Source organism: Cataglyphis hispanica, chromosome 7 (genome assembly GCF_021464435.1).
Source record: "Cataglyphis hispanica isolate Lineage 1 chromosome 7, ULB_Chis1_1.0, whole genome shotgun sequence".
In the NCBI taxonomy this organism is placed as follows: Eukaryota; Metazoa; Arthropoda; class Insecta; order Hymenoptera; family Formicidae; genus Cataglyphis; species Cataglyphis hispanica.
In genome coordinates this window covers 213,870-229,516 of record NC_065960.1, presented here as the reverse complement: position 1 = coordinate 229,516, position 15,647 = coordinate 213,870, and the positions used below count along the sequence as shown (strand labels likewise).

Genomic DNA, 15,647 nt, shown 5'->3' with positions numbered 1-15,647 from the left:
TCGCATGCCAAATAATCACAGTAGGCTGTCCTTTCTCGCCGCGCGCTAATACTCGTGCGCATTGGTACATTTTTATAAATTAATGTCTCATTAATTATTGCAAAGATCGCAAAACGGTAGAGAACTTCTTTCTACTTAGAACTTCTTTCCGCTTAGTTTAATACCCTCTACTAGCACACGAGAAATAAATTACAGAACATCCTGTATATTAAATGTTGTTTAATTTATTTAATCAAAATTATTGATATGTATATATATATATATATATATACATATCAATAATTTTCTTTCCGATCAATCGCATGCCAAATAATCACAGTAGGCTGTCCTTTCTCGCCGCGCGCTAATACTCGTGCGCATTGGTACATTTTTATAAATTAATGTCTCATTAATTATTGCAAAGATCGCAAAACGGTAGAGAACTTCTTTCTACTTAGAACTTCTTTCCGCTTAGTTTAATACCCTCTACTAGCACACGAGAAATAAATTACAGAACATCCTGTATATTAAATGTTGTTTAATTTATTTAATCAAAATTATTGATATGTATATATATATATATATATATACATATCAATAATTTTGATTAAATAAATTAAACAACATTTAATATACAGGATGTTCTGTAATTTATTTCTCGTGTGCTAGTAGAGGGTATTAAACCAAGCGGAAAGAAGTTCTAAGTAGAAAGAAGTTCTCTACCGTTTTGCGATCTTTGCAATAATTAATGAGACATTAATTTATAAAAATGTACCAATGCGCACGAGTATTAGCGCGCGGTGAGAAAGGACAGCCTACTGTGATTATTTGGCATGCGATTGATCGGAAAGAAAAGGCAGCGCTATATAAATAGCAACGATAAAAATAATTCTGTGTTAATAATAATTTCATGTGTATTAATCAAATAAATAATTATTGAAAAAGTTTCGTTTATATTTGATCTATCCTATATATCAATATATATATCAATATATATATATATATATATATATATATATATATATATATTGATATATATATTGATATATAGGATAGATCAAATATAAACGAAACTTTTTCAATAATTATTTATTTGATTAATACACATGAAATTATTATTAACACAGAATTATTTTTCTACATAGCATTCACTAATTTTCACACATTTTTGTCACCCCATGGCCCTTTTTTATCCCTGCTTTATGAATTACGCACGAAGTCTTCTATCTCATCGTCGTTGGGAAACTTTTCTCCTTTTCTTTTTTACGAAGTTCAAACAAATTTATTATATGAGAATGCACATTAAAAATGCATCTCCTTCTGCTTCATGGTGATCCAAAAACTTCTGAGAGATTTTGGGCCTTCTAATCTGCATTTAAAATTCGAGACATCCATGCAGTAATTTTTCGAAATCGTAATTTATTCTCAATGATTATTTGCACTTCCATAAATATGCCATTATGCCAATTTCTTTACTAATTTCACGAAAAGTTATTATTCGTCGGTCATTTTCAATAAAATCGCGAATTTGTTGAATATTCTCAGGCATAATACTTTGTCGACGCGGACAAGTCAAATTTGCAATTTCTTCTTGATCTTCAGAAAAAATTTATGCCATTTGCAGACTTGAGACTTTGATAATGTGCTCTTATCAATCTGTATGCGTAATCTGCACAAAATTTTAGCTGGTTTAACATGTTCGTACATTAAAAATTTAATAATTATGCATTGCGCATTCGAGACAGGCACCTACTGTTCATTCATCGTGCTTACTATTACTTAAACAAATGATTGTAGACACGCAGCTTAGAGAGGATCTAGACACATCTATCAACAGCCCACTTTTGTTACAACAACGAGCGTTAAAGTACCCTGCTTCTATTCAAAAAGTCTCGTTCATATTTGATCGTCCTACGTATATATATATAGGGTCCTGTAACTTTTGACGTACCCGAAGTGTGAAGATAGATTGGGTCAAACTAAAAAGAAAAGTCCATCATTTTTCTTTATAATGCTTCACAAAAGAATTATTATTGAATATAGTCTAGCCAATTCAGTGTCGATCTTTAGCCGGACGGACGTCGGTGAGCCGCGCGCCTGGTAGTGATGTGCCGTCGTAGCGCTGGATCTTGCATATTATCAGGCGCGCGGTTCACTGTCGTGCGCCCGGCTAAACATCGGTGATGATAAGCCAGATTTCACACTTCGAATTAGTTCGAGTGGATCTCCAAAGTTATCGCGGACACCCTGCATATTTATACATCAATAATTTTTGTAAATTAAAAAATATTTTAATGCCATCTAATAAAAATCAATAAAAACTATCCGAAATTATTGCGAATGTATAAAGAAAATCATAAAATTTATATATTATTTATTAAATTTATCAAATTTATTAAAATTATTAAATTTTATTAAATTTGTTTATTAAATTACATTATATTTTAGATTTAATTTATATTAGTTTACTGAATAATGATTTTATGAAATTGTTGTAAATTAAGACATATTTAAAGTTATACGTAAATACATAGATATACATACTTTTTATCGATTAAATGTATACTCTACATTTATATACTCGTACATGCATAAGTTGTGAATTTTTTCCAAGTTTATAGTATAATTTAATAAAAGAAAGTTAAAAATATATGTTTGAAATTTCATAGCCACATATTATATACATATACAGGGTATCCAAGATCAATGGGGACAAAACTTATGTGCAGATAGAGCGCACCAAACTGTCGAAAAGTCCTCATCATTTTGCAATTATTAAAAATCGCCATATTAGCTCGGCCTACCGCCAAATGCTAAGTACGCGGGGAGTTGTTTATTAAAATGTAGCTAGGTTACTAATTATTACCGCTTACAATAAACAACTCCCCGCGCCTAGCAACTTTAATATTTGGGCGGCCGCATCTCACCACGCGCTTGAATTTAGCGGTAATCCGAGCTATTACGGCGATTTTTAATAATTAATAATATATTAACTATTGCAAAAATTGCAAAATGATAAAGGACTTTTCGACTCAGTTTGGTCCACTCTATCTGCACACGAGTTTTGTCCCCATTGATCTGGGACACTCTATATTATATGTATACAGGGTCCGGCATCAATCGCATCACCTGTCGTGTGAAGGTAGAGCAAAATTGAGGAGAAAAGTCCTGTACCATTTTTTTCTATAACGTTTAGTAAAAGAGTTATTATTGAGTGAAATCTATCATCTATAGCTGGACGCATAGTCGGTGAGCCGCGCGCCTGGTAATGCGTGAGCGCTCAGATTACGACGGCTCAGCGACGTGTGCCCGGCTGAAGATCGGCGATGATAGGCCAGACTTTCCTCCTCAGTTTTGTTTGCTCTACCTGCACATGATAGGTGATGCGATTGACGCCGAACATCCTATATAGGATAAAGTAGAGTAAAACCGGATAAGCGGGTCAAATCTCTGTTTCTTCGTGATAAGTGCTATTTTTAACTAACTCGTGTTATTAATTGTAGATTGATGCTATCATTATTTTGAGAATCATGTCCACGTACACACGATATTTCTTTTTTGAAAGAAGTTAAAAATTTTCGGATTAAAAAAGATCGATATCGGAGCAACAATCGAGTCTTTATGGACTTTTTTTGCAGTATCTGCTTCGGTAAATGCAGCATTGCATTCGAGAGCACACATTAGAAAGTATATCAGTTAATTTTGATTGTCACTTTGTATGGCGGATTATACAGCTGCCGTGTTTGTTATTTTTCTTGTGTTGGAGCAAAACTGGGTACCTACACATCTCATGTAATAAAAAGAGGAAGAAACTGTTATCCTGATTTTGTCTCCCGACAAAAAATAGTTGAAATCGAACTATCAGAAAAAGAAATCATTAAAAAAAGCTTTTTGAGATCTTTAAAGTTAAAAAATTAAATAAGGAAGTGCTGCAGCAATGTACAAAAGCATACTTTTATTTGTGATTTTTGTCATTAGAACACATTTTTGTATTGTATTTCGATTAAAATAAATTTAGCTTTTGTAGTTATACATTTTGTAGTTATATATTTTATTTTGTAGTTATATATTTTCAAATGGGTTATTCTATCAATAAAACCAGATATTTTGACTTCTCCAAAAAATCTTATTAGCCTTGGTAACTAAATATTTTTTTTAGCAAGTAGGCTTATTTTCTCGTAGTTTAAGATCCACTAAAAATTACTAACGGTCAGCAAAATTTTTTTACTTTTATTTTTTATTCTCTGTTTTGTAAGAAGACAAATCCAAAAAATTATCTGGTTTTACCCTACTTCTTTCCAGATGAGACAAATTTTTGGTACATACCAATTTCGCTACATCAAGAATGGACATACTGTTGTCATCTATAATATCTTGTAGGCGAGTAAGATTTTTCTGAACATCATATCCGAATATTCCCGGTATTAACAATTCGTTCATCAATCGCATTTCTCTAATTAAAAATTCTTTCGAGAGATTAGATGGTGTTCTTCTGTAAAACATGCAGTTGTTATAGTAAAAAATTTGTAGCTATATTATAGATAGTAGCAACAATTCCTAATGGAATATGTGCCGAATACTCACAAATTTTTGACGAACTCCTTAGTCAAGTTGTAAGACACCCGATTAATATCGCATACTGTTATTGCAGGAAATGGATAATTCCAAATTCCATGATGCGTTGATTCGATAACTGTCAGGGTGGGATGAGTAGCATAATAATTCCAAGCCATTTTCATTAAAACGAGAGCACAGCACAGTGACGTAAGTACCGTTATCACCCAAATAATTCTATAAATAATTCTACAAATAATACTCGATAATATATATATATATATATATATATATATATATATATATATATATAATTATTACCATTTAAACATCAACTTAAACGCTTAAAAAATTCACGCATGTTGTAATAATAACATAATGTAATAATAACATAAACAGTTGTAATAATAACATAAATTAAAATTGTTTATATTTTTAACAATAATACTTTGAATTTTATGTATTTTACAGATAATTTCATAAGTTTTAAAGTAAAAAATATTGTTTGCATTTTCTCTCTTTTTTTCCATAATTACTAATTATTTATTAAAATTAAATAACCGCTTCACAATATGTGATAATAATATTACAAAAAGGCTCTAAGTATAAATAATAAAAAACGGTTACATGAAAGGCAAATAAGAGCCGAATGAGACTTAATACATCGTTAGTTAATAAACCGCAAGACGCAAGACATTCTTTACATTAAAAATTCGAAATTCAAATATTTTTTTAAATTCAGATCTAAATAATTATAAATATACATATTAAATAATTAATATGTGATATTTATAAGAAACATAATTAATAAAGTACAGAATAAAAAAGATAATGCGGTTGCTTTATATAAATATAAATTAAATTAAGTATAAATTAAATTAAATTAAATTAAATTAAATATAAATTAAATTATATAAATATAAATTAAATTGAGTCCGTGTTTATGATAAAAAGTTAAAAATGAGGAATTTATACATACCGCTCCATTTTGGGACGTTGAGTTTGACTGATGTATTTGTAACCGTGTAATCCGGTGTTGGAACAAAATTCGGCGGCCTGTTTTTTCAGGATATTCCAACATCCTACTTTTGAATACGATGCTTTGTGTCGAATTTGTGTCCTGATCTTCTTCATATTTAAATAATTGATTGTGAATAAAGTTTTAGTTGCAAATGTTTATCGTGATAATGAATGATATATAGACAAGTAAAGTATAAAATTATATCGGACTCTTCTCACCGATACGTTAGCGCGTCGACTGCTGCGTTATCGAGTAAATAGCAAAAGCACACAATGCAATAGTACATGCGCGCGCGCGACATGGCATAAAAAATTCATTCGACCTTCCGTCGATTGGTGCACGATAATTTCAACTTTCCTGGTCGCGATTTTATCTGCGTACAATTAATTATTAACCGATGAGAATATTAAAGCACAATTATTGCGAACATTATACATTTTCGTATCATTTGTGATTATACTTTTATCATATCGTAACATTCCGTTTACATTTCATGCCAACAAAATATTTATCTAGTGAACATCAGTAATAATGCGGTTTGATTAGAAAAGATAAAATGAACGTTGTTATTATATACAATAAATGCTGTTATTATATACAATATAAGTTTTATATGATATTTATATGACATTTAGCTTTAATAATATAAACTTTTATTTTTATATAGCTTATTTCTTTAAGAAATAAATATTTTTGTTATATGTAGGATGGCCTAATTTAATCTTTCAATTATTTTTAAAACTAATAGCTACAGAACTTTCTTGTCATAGTTATTCTATTCTAAAAGAAATATTGTATAATCGGTGTAATTTTATCCTGAATGAAATTATTCTCGAGATTTGAAATCATTCGGATTTTTTTTAATATAATGGTATGATTTTAATAAAGAGGTGATTACGATAACTACGGCTCCCTATTTGAAGAATCGTTTCTGAAGGCATTTTTAACGAGCAACAGGGGAAAAATAGTAAAAAAATTTTTGACCAATAATTTCCGAGATATGCGATTTTAAAGTTTCACAATTTTAATGCATTTTTTGTTATAAAATAAGGAAAAATAAAGTTTGTTTACGTTGTATTTGTGTAAAGCAGACGTAGAAAAAGTGTGTTTATATTTCCAGAGACAAAACTCCTTGAATTTTTCCATTTTCCACATAAAACAAGGTTCAACGTAAACCTATGTGTCTAATTTTTTGAAACCCCCCCGTAGAGGGAGAGAACATATTGCCTCCATACATATACTTTTTAATGCAAAATGAGATTCCATATGGGTTTCACAACTTTCCACTTTATATTTACCAAAATATTATATAAACAACACTTATCAATAAAAAGATTTAAGTTAAATTGTGTTGTCTTGATTTGTATGGAAAGTGAAAACGCTCAAAGAGTTTCGTCCTTGGGAATGTAAACAGACACTTTTTTCACATCTGCTTTACACAAATGCAAAGAAAACAAAGTTTATTTTTCCTTATTTTATAATAGAAAAAGCATTAAAACTCTGAAACTTTAAAATCGCATATCTTAGAAATTATTGGTCAAAAATTTTTTTTATTATTTTTTCCGTGTTCCTTGTCAAAAATGCCTTTAAAAGTGACCCTTCAAATAGAGGGCCGTAATTAGCATAATCATGCTTTAATAAATAGCTATGATATTTATATCGAAGTTTGTTCAATATTAAAAATTGAAAAATTGATTTTTTGAAGACATGTTTAAATCATGATATATAATTTTTAAATACAGAATACATATTTGACGAAGTTTGCAAATAATAAGTAGACATTTTTAAAAGAGTACGTTTCAAAACTATTTCCTACATATTATTTAATAAATTAAGATTGGAGATCTTAGCATTTTACTATATATACAATCACTCAAAACAACTCATCAGGCATATATCAGAATCTTTATCGAATCTGTGGTTAGCCAAGGTAACGACATGTTCACACACGACGTGCCCATGGTATTTAACACTTTATCTGCTTCCTCGAAGTTATTAATGATAGTAGCTGAGTCAGATATTGCGAGACGCGGGGGCGATATGGCGACGAGCGACATCTTCAAAGTTTAATATCCACGCGACTGAAGAGTCGCTTTTAGCCGTGAAGTCCTACTACTCGTAGCCTCTTGTCGAGTGTGTACTTGTATCAGTATCATTCGGCCTTTTTGTCCTCAATATCTCTCAGAATCGAGTATCGCGAGTGCGATTTTATTTCAAATGAGTTCCATAGATAAGTGGTTGGATCATAAAAGGAATTTGAAATCACTTTAAAGAAAACTGCGGTTTTCTGAGCTGAGTTAATTGTAAGTTGAGCATAAAACGATCGCATCTGTATTATTTTTTCTTTATCATATCATAGTAAAATATAGCATATATATTACGAATAGATTTGTATATATTGCTATTCTGATTTAATTTTAGAGATATACTTGAATAATGAGATTTCAAAATAATGCGAATTTAAATTTTATTTCTTCAAAAATGTGTGTTTCAAAAATAATTAAGTTAATATTCTCTCTTTATTTAGTATTAATGTCTTTTTATATTATCATTATATTTTGAATTATTATCATTTATAAATTATTTAATAATTATAAATTTATACGTGCAAATTATTAAAGTTTCTAATAATTATTTTAATTTCTATTTAAAAATATTCTAAGATATATATTTTTAGCGATATAAAAATATAGCGATATAATAAATACACAAATGTCTAATATAAACAATTTCAAAAATTATTTTATGTATAAATATTTTAATTAAGATCAAAGATGAAGGTAAAAATCAATATTCAGTATTAATCAATATTTTTTACTATAATTATATATATTATTTATAATTAATATTATTTTAATCAAAATTACGAATAGTTTGAAAAGTTTAAATTCTTAACAGAAGAAACATACTCTCTTTCTTTCTTTAAATAGCAACACATGAGTTTGTTTAAAAATTATTTATTTTGATTTTATATATAAAGAGCACTTTTTATTAAAAGAAGAAAAGATAAAATAATCAAATAAACGATATAAAAAGACAGATTCAAGTGTATTTAGATTGAGTTGGTCACCAGTAGGGTAATTTTAATTATGAGATAGTTCATCCCAATGTCGAAGTTTTGAGTAGGGAAAATTACTGCTCATGGAAGGGATGAATCTGGGGTAGATGGGGTAACAACGTATTATACATTTCCCTGTCAACCCCCTTGCACTAACCGCAAACCCTTCCTATTCACCCTTCTCTTGCCAACAATTTGTTAACTGCTATTGAATTGACTTCAACTAGTAACCTTCGAAATATACGCTCATTAAAACGTGACTTGTCACAGACACACACGCACAACACATATTGTTGCTTAAATGATGATTGTTTCTTGTGAATGTGTTTTGTCTACATATCATATACAGAGTGTTCATTTGAAAATTTTCCATCCTATTTATTTTATGATCGACATTTTTGTGAAAAATGTTTCGTACAAAAAAAAGTTTTAAGATTTCGAGGAGAATACAAGACCTCGGATTATCGTTTGAAGATCACGTAAAGGTCACCTTTTTTTAAATGGAGACTTCCATTTTTTATTTTATATTCTAATAGCTTATCTCGAGTTTTGTAAAACAGTTCTCTTCTATTAAATATTTTTCAAGTTATAAGGCTTGAAAGATACAATATCGCCAGCATTAATATTACCCGAAAATAATTTTTATGTGACTTGATAGTAGCGGCGGAGCACACTATTAAACGCGCTGCTCACCAATGTGCGTCCGGCTAAAGATCGACTATGATTGGCTAGACTTTGCTCAATAATAACTCCTTTATTAAGCGTTATAGAAAAAAATGATAAAGGACTTTTCTGTTCAGTTTATTGTCCTGCAGTTTATTCGCTCACGAGCGTTGGCACAATTTTTGCCGGGCACACTGTATATATGTATATTGTATACAGCTTCGTGCTTCTTGTGTTCTCTCTCACTCGCGCGCAGCATAGCGAAAGAGAACGCTATGCTACGCGAGTGAGAGAGAACGCAAAGGACACGTAACAGAGTGTATTCTTTTCTACGTGCGTTCTTTACCCCCACTTTTCAACACTCGATTTAGATTTTAGATATACTATAACTATGAGATTGACATTATGTTGTGTCATTTGATAATAATATTTAATCTGAAGTTGGTTATAATGCAAGGCTAAAAAGGTAGACATCGCCCGTGATATTTGTGATATTTTTAAGTTAATAAGACTCGTAAAATATACATTATATCATACATTGTTGTATTTGTTTCAAACAGTGCTACAACTTTTTTCATATCAAAATATTTATTTTATTATAAAAAAATAATGCACATCTCCCCGTTTGTTCACACAGATAGCTTTTGGAAGCAGTTATTATGCTCACAATAGAGTTCAATTTGAACCATTTAATTTGATATATATTTGTTATCTATCTTTTTTAATTTAAAAGATAGAAAGGGGTGATTTTTGATGGGATATCCTGTATATATATATATATATATATATATATATATATATATATATATATATATAGTATATATCATTACTTTCTAAATGTTATTATTTTTGTAAGAATAAAATGCTCATTAAAACAATATTTTATTGTGCCCAATAAATTTCGAACTGTCAAAATAATCTGCGCGATGTGTGACATCTAGTCATACTACGAAGCAAGTATAATGATCAAAAAGAAAATCAATTAGTATTACGAAAAAGAAACTGCAATATGTTTCAAGATTTTCGACTTTGATACAATTGAGTATCGACTTAATATGCTTTTCTTAAGAATGGATTAATTAAATCTCGAGTTTTATGAATTAAATATATTTTTATTTTCTTTTTGGTTTGTTTGAGCGAGAGAAAGAGAGAAAGAGGGGAGAGAGAGAAAGACTCAATTGTTAGTATTATACATATATCTATCACTACTGTAACAATGATATATAATATGTTATATTATATATTACATTTATGAGTGAAACTACAACTAATAGATAACTTATCATTAATATTTATAGATATTATCTATAATATTATATGTAATATCATCTAATATACTCATATAACATTAATATAACGATTTATTAAGTAAAATAGATTTAATTTTATAAATCTATATAATATAAAGCAAATGAAATTTATATCGAATTAAAAATATAGATAAAATAAGATAGAAAAAATTATGTTCAACGCGAATAAAAAGATGTAGGACAATTTACTGTAAAAGTTTAGAAAAATATATAAAATAAACGCATTCTCTTAATAAATATATAAAATACGTGATTGTAATTACAGTTTCTTCAAAAATTTCTGTTCAGTTTGTTGATAATTTAATTCTGAATTTAATGCAGCATTAAATATTGCTCGTAAATAATAAAAAATTTATTTATACAAAAATTTCTAGCTTAAATGAAATAAAAAGAATCTTTCATATCGTAACACCATATCCTTAAATAGTAATATATTGAATGGCAATATATTCAATCGCGTGGCAGGAGTTAAGCAGTGAATTGTTTAAAACTACCCCGGGACACGATGTACATCGCAGGGGCAGTTTCAAATAGGTAGTTTAGAAAGAAAGACGGTTATAGATATGAAGAGTTTCTCCGGGGATTTGTAGCCATCTATATAGCATCTGTATTATGATGAAGGTAGAGAAGGGGTAACGCATTTCGCGGCACATTGAGTCCGCAGACTTTAAAATAGCTTCGAAACCAAATCTCCGAATCGTATATCTGAAAAAAATTCGTTTCACGAAACGCGGGGCATGACCCTTCTCTTACGTGCTCTTTCCATGTCATAGGTGCAATAACATCGTAAATTTAATATTTGATTTATATATCGATAATATTTGACATATTGAAAATATATATAGCGGATATTATGTCTTTTGAGTATTAATAAATTGAAAATTAACTATTACTGATATATTGTCAATTAATTAATTTTTTAAATCATAGTTTTTCAAATATAAAAGTATATTTATAAAATGACATTTGAAAAATTGCACATTTGTTGATTTTGGCATAAGGGCAACGATATATAAACTTCATATATTAAACTGTTAATTCCATGTGTTCATACATTACATTTGTCAAACTTTTCAGTAAAAAAAGATTATTGATCGCCTTTCTTTGTTTCTATATTTATAAAGTGTAATTTTATAACTGGAAAATTACAAATAATTTACCGCTAACATACATATATACAATAATAAATTTAATAAAATATTTGTAATATTTGGTTTTGTTGCATGTATATTAGTTATATATATAATATATATTAATTATATATACAATATACAATACACACACACACACACACACACACATACACACACACAGAGTGTCCCACCAAAAATGGCCACTCCCTTGTATCTTTTAAACTAACAGAAATAGGCCAGAACAAATATATATCAAATTAAATGGTTCAAACTGAACTTTTTTGTGAGCATTGTGATTGCTTTCAAAAGCTATGTTAACATGTATATATATATATATATATATATATATATATATATATTGTATATATATTGTATAGATAATTAATATAGACGCAACTAAACCGAATATCACAAATACGGGTAATCCGCGAATTATGGGACACCCTGTATACAGGGTTCTGTATTCAGAGAAAATCGCAAAACGGTAAAAGTTCTTTACCGTTTTGCGATTTTCACGACAATTAATGAGAAATTAATTAAGAAAGATAGACCAATCCGCGCCTTGCACAAGCGTGCGGCGAGACGAGACGTCCTACTGTAACATGGTACTAGGCGCGCGGCGAAACGGTGGGAGAGACGCTCTACGAAGGCTACGTACGAGCATGCAGAACACTCCTCTCACCGCTTCATTGCGCGCCCAGTATCGCATTACAGAAGGACGTCTCTTCTCGTCGCGCATTTGTACAAGACGCGCATTAGCCTATTTTTTTTAATTAACTAGACAACACACACCTCAGGCGCGCTATTTATTTTTATCTTTTTATTATACATTTTTAATGGCACACAATTTTCAATACACTATTAACCTTGATACACATAACTGTCAAAATATACAATGACAGCCGCTCACGAAGCGCAATGATAGAACCATCGCGGAAAAGAGGCCTCAATATTTCGATACAAACTAAATTCATTCAGTTAACATGCCTTTTTAGAGAGGATTTCTAATTAATTGTCGTTGTTTTTAATTAATTTCTTATTAATTATCGAAAATCGCAAAACGGCAGAGGTCTTTCCTATCCAGTTTAATATGCTTTATATGCACACGAGAGGTGATCCGCGAATTATGGAACACCCTGTATATACACATATAAATATATAGGGTGTCCGGCGTCAATCGCATCACCCGTCTTGTGCAGATAGAACAGGTAAAACTGAGGAAAAAAGTTCTGTACGATTTTTTTGTATAACGCTTAAGAAAAAAGTTATTATTGAGTAAAGTCTAGCCAGTAATCGCTGATTTTAGCTGGATGCGTGTCAATAAGCCGCGTGCCTGGTGTGGTGCGCCACTGTAACTGCTATTACCAGGCGCGTGTCTCATCGACGTGCGCCCGGTTAAAGATCGGCGATGATAGGCCAGACTTCATTCAATAATAAACTCTCTTATTAAGCGTTATTGAAAAAAATACAGTATTTTCCCCCTCAGTTTCACCTGCTCTACCTACATACGACAAGTGATGCGATTGAGACCCTGTATATATATATATATTTATTTATTTGGGATAATTCGTAATTCGTGGTGCAACTGACAAGAAGCTGATTTTTCATAAAAAAAGTAAGTCGAAATTGTATAAAATTTTTTCACATGAGACACATCTAAGGACTTCGTTTTTTGATAAATCCGATTTTAAATATTAGTTGATTTTAGTTGATATTGCGTAGAAATCACACGTTCAGGTCCATAAGTACGATCTGTTATTGATTTTTACAAATCAGGTAACATTAGTTTTTATTACAGCTAATTTTCTTATGTATAAATATTATATAAATATTACGTACGACGTTCACAGCTAATATTAACAAGTTATAAATGTTGTATGTAAAATATTTAATTCTTTCTTAAATAATACAATTTAATTGGAGTTAATTAATTATTACATTTAAATAGAATTATAAACTTAACATTTTCACATTAAAAATTGAGGTTTACTTTTGATTTGATGAAATAAGTATTTGTGGAAATCAATTTATTTATTACTTGTCTTGTAATAATCAATAAGAGATGAGACAAATCAGTACGCGTGCAAGTGTAGTTACTGTATAGGATCTAAGCGCGTAAATTTTACTCGATATCATTGTCAAACTTTTATTAATATAATAACTCAAAAACTATTGTATTTTTGTATTAGGATGTTTTACTCCATTTTATCTATAGAATATGCTATTAACATATTGTAAGATATTGTGTGTGAGGTACCTTGAATATATAAGTATATATAGGATGAGGCAAATAAAAAACACCAATGACTCTAAAAATATTAGTTAAATCAAAAAATTGTTCGTGAGAAAGTTTCATGTATTCAAGGGGCCTTTCTAACTACGTAAACATAAAGTCGCTTTCTCTTCAAAGAGGCCAGGGGTAACTTTATAATTTTAAATGAGATCTTCTATAAAATGTTACATATTTGGATTCTATGAAAAAAAAAACAAGTAAATTTCATTTGAAACATTTTTTTGAAAAATGCTTCTATCGAAAGTTATAAGCATTTAAACTTCAAGTAAGTCATTTAAATTTAATTTAAACTTTTACTTAATTAAATTAAAAATCATAGTTTTTTTACTTTTTTACTTTATTGAATGTTTGCATTGTTGTTGTTTATTTTCATCTAAACACTTATTAATTCCACTAAGCTTGTGCTAGCGTGAAATCCCTAGGAATATTGTTTAGATTAGGTTAGGCTAAATTTTGTATTGAGAAATATTGAGAATAATATTTAAGTTCATATAAATATTTTTACTCAGAATGATTTTCTAAATAATCTGTTAAAGTTGGGTATACATTTATAAGGTTATACATATAGGTTATACATATGATTTACTATGTTTGAAAAAATGTATTGTAATTTTGTTTTGTTTCTAGAAATAAATGCTGATATCTGTATAAGAAAATTAACATCATGTGTCGATGTTCTCAAATAGATCTTGAAAGAAATGTATTCTACGAACGACATGGATATTGCTCCGTCTTAATCGAACGTTCTCACTCGATGTGACATCCGCTCAGACGAGACCCCTTCGATTGCGTATACCTCGACGATAAAACCTCCTTTGCGTGGATTAGTTCGCTCAATCAGGAAATATACTCATGGGCCCCCATAAAGTCTCCCAGCGCATGCAAGCCCCTACGTATATATAGCTGCTATATACCACTCTGTCTTTTTTTCTATATACCTCCCTTTTTTCGTATATCGAATTGTTATGCAACTAGAGCACATGCAAATCGATAACGTTTAATGAAATTTGCATAGCAAAAATATTAGCGAAAATTTATGATATTTACAAACTACGGAATTTGTTTTTTTATTCATACACATGCAGTATAAATTTTTAAATTGCACTCTTTTGTAATTCGTTTATTATTATATCAAAAAGATTTTACTTTTTATTTTTACGATTTAAAACAAAATTAGTGCCGAAAAAAAAGTGAGATTGTAAATTATTGCTAACAAGGAAAATAATCTATTCATTTGCTATGCAATATCTAAAGTCTACTCATATCATAAAATCTACTTGTTTTATTCTATTCTGTCAGGGAGATGTATTCTAATACAAGGAGAACATTTTGTTTCCGATTAGATTTGTGGTGATGTTTACGATAAGTATAAATTTGCAGAAGAAATTTTCGAGGGATCGCATTTTGTTCGGTATTGAGGTGTACCCTCGTGGTTACGTCTCTCGAATATGGCTAGATCCGTCGGATTTTTCTAGAGTTTCCGTAATACCTTACAGGCCAAGAACTGAGTCTTGCCAAGAACTGAGAATTCGGGACATGGCCTGGGCGGGTCTCTGGTGCCGATCTTTTAATCGTAACTCGCAGCTGGAGATACACTTAAGCAGATAAATTTATTTTATTGTTTTCGCAACGTGAT

The 15,647-nt window shown here is 29.9% G+C and overlaps 1 protein-coding gene across 1 annotated transcript in view; it reads right to left on the bottom strand.

Moving 5' to 3' along the window:
- Nucleotides 1-5,667, bottom strand: part of LOC126850766 (sodium channel protein Nach-like) — a 57,297-nt gene extending 51,630 nt beyond the window's left edge. Inside the window, exons 1-3 of the mRNA XM_050594074.1 lie at nt 5,513-5,667; nt 4,564-4,770; nt 4,306-4,471 (exon numbers count right to left, since the gene is read on the bottom strand). Coding sequence (XP_050450031.1) covers nt 4,306-4,471; nt 4,564-4,770; nt 5,513-5,667 — 528 coding nt within the window. The remainder of the gene's footprint in view (nt 1-4,305; nt 4,472-4,563; nt 4,771-5,512) is intronic.
- Between the last annotated feature and the right edge of the window lie 9,980 nt (nt 5,668-15,647).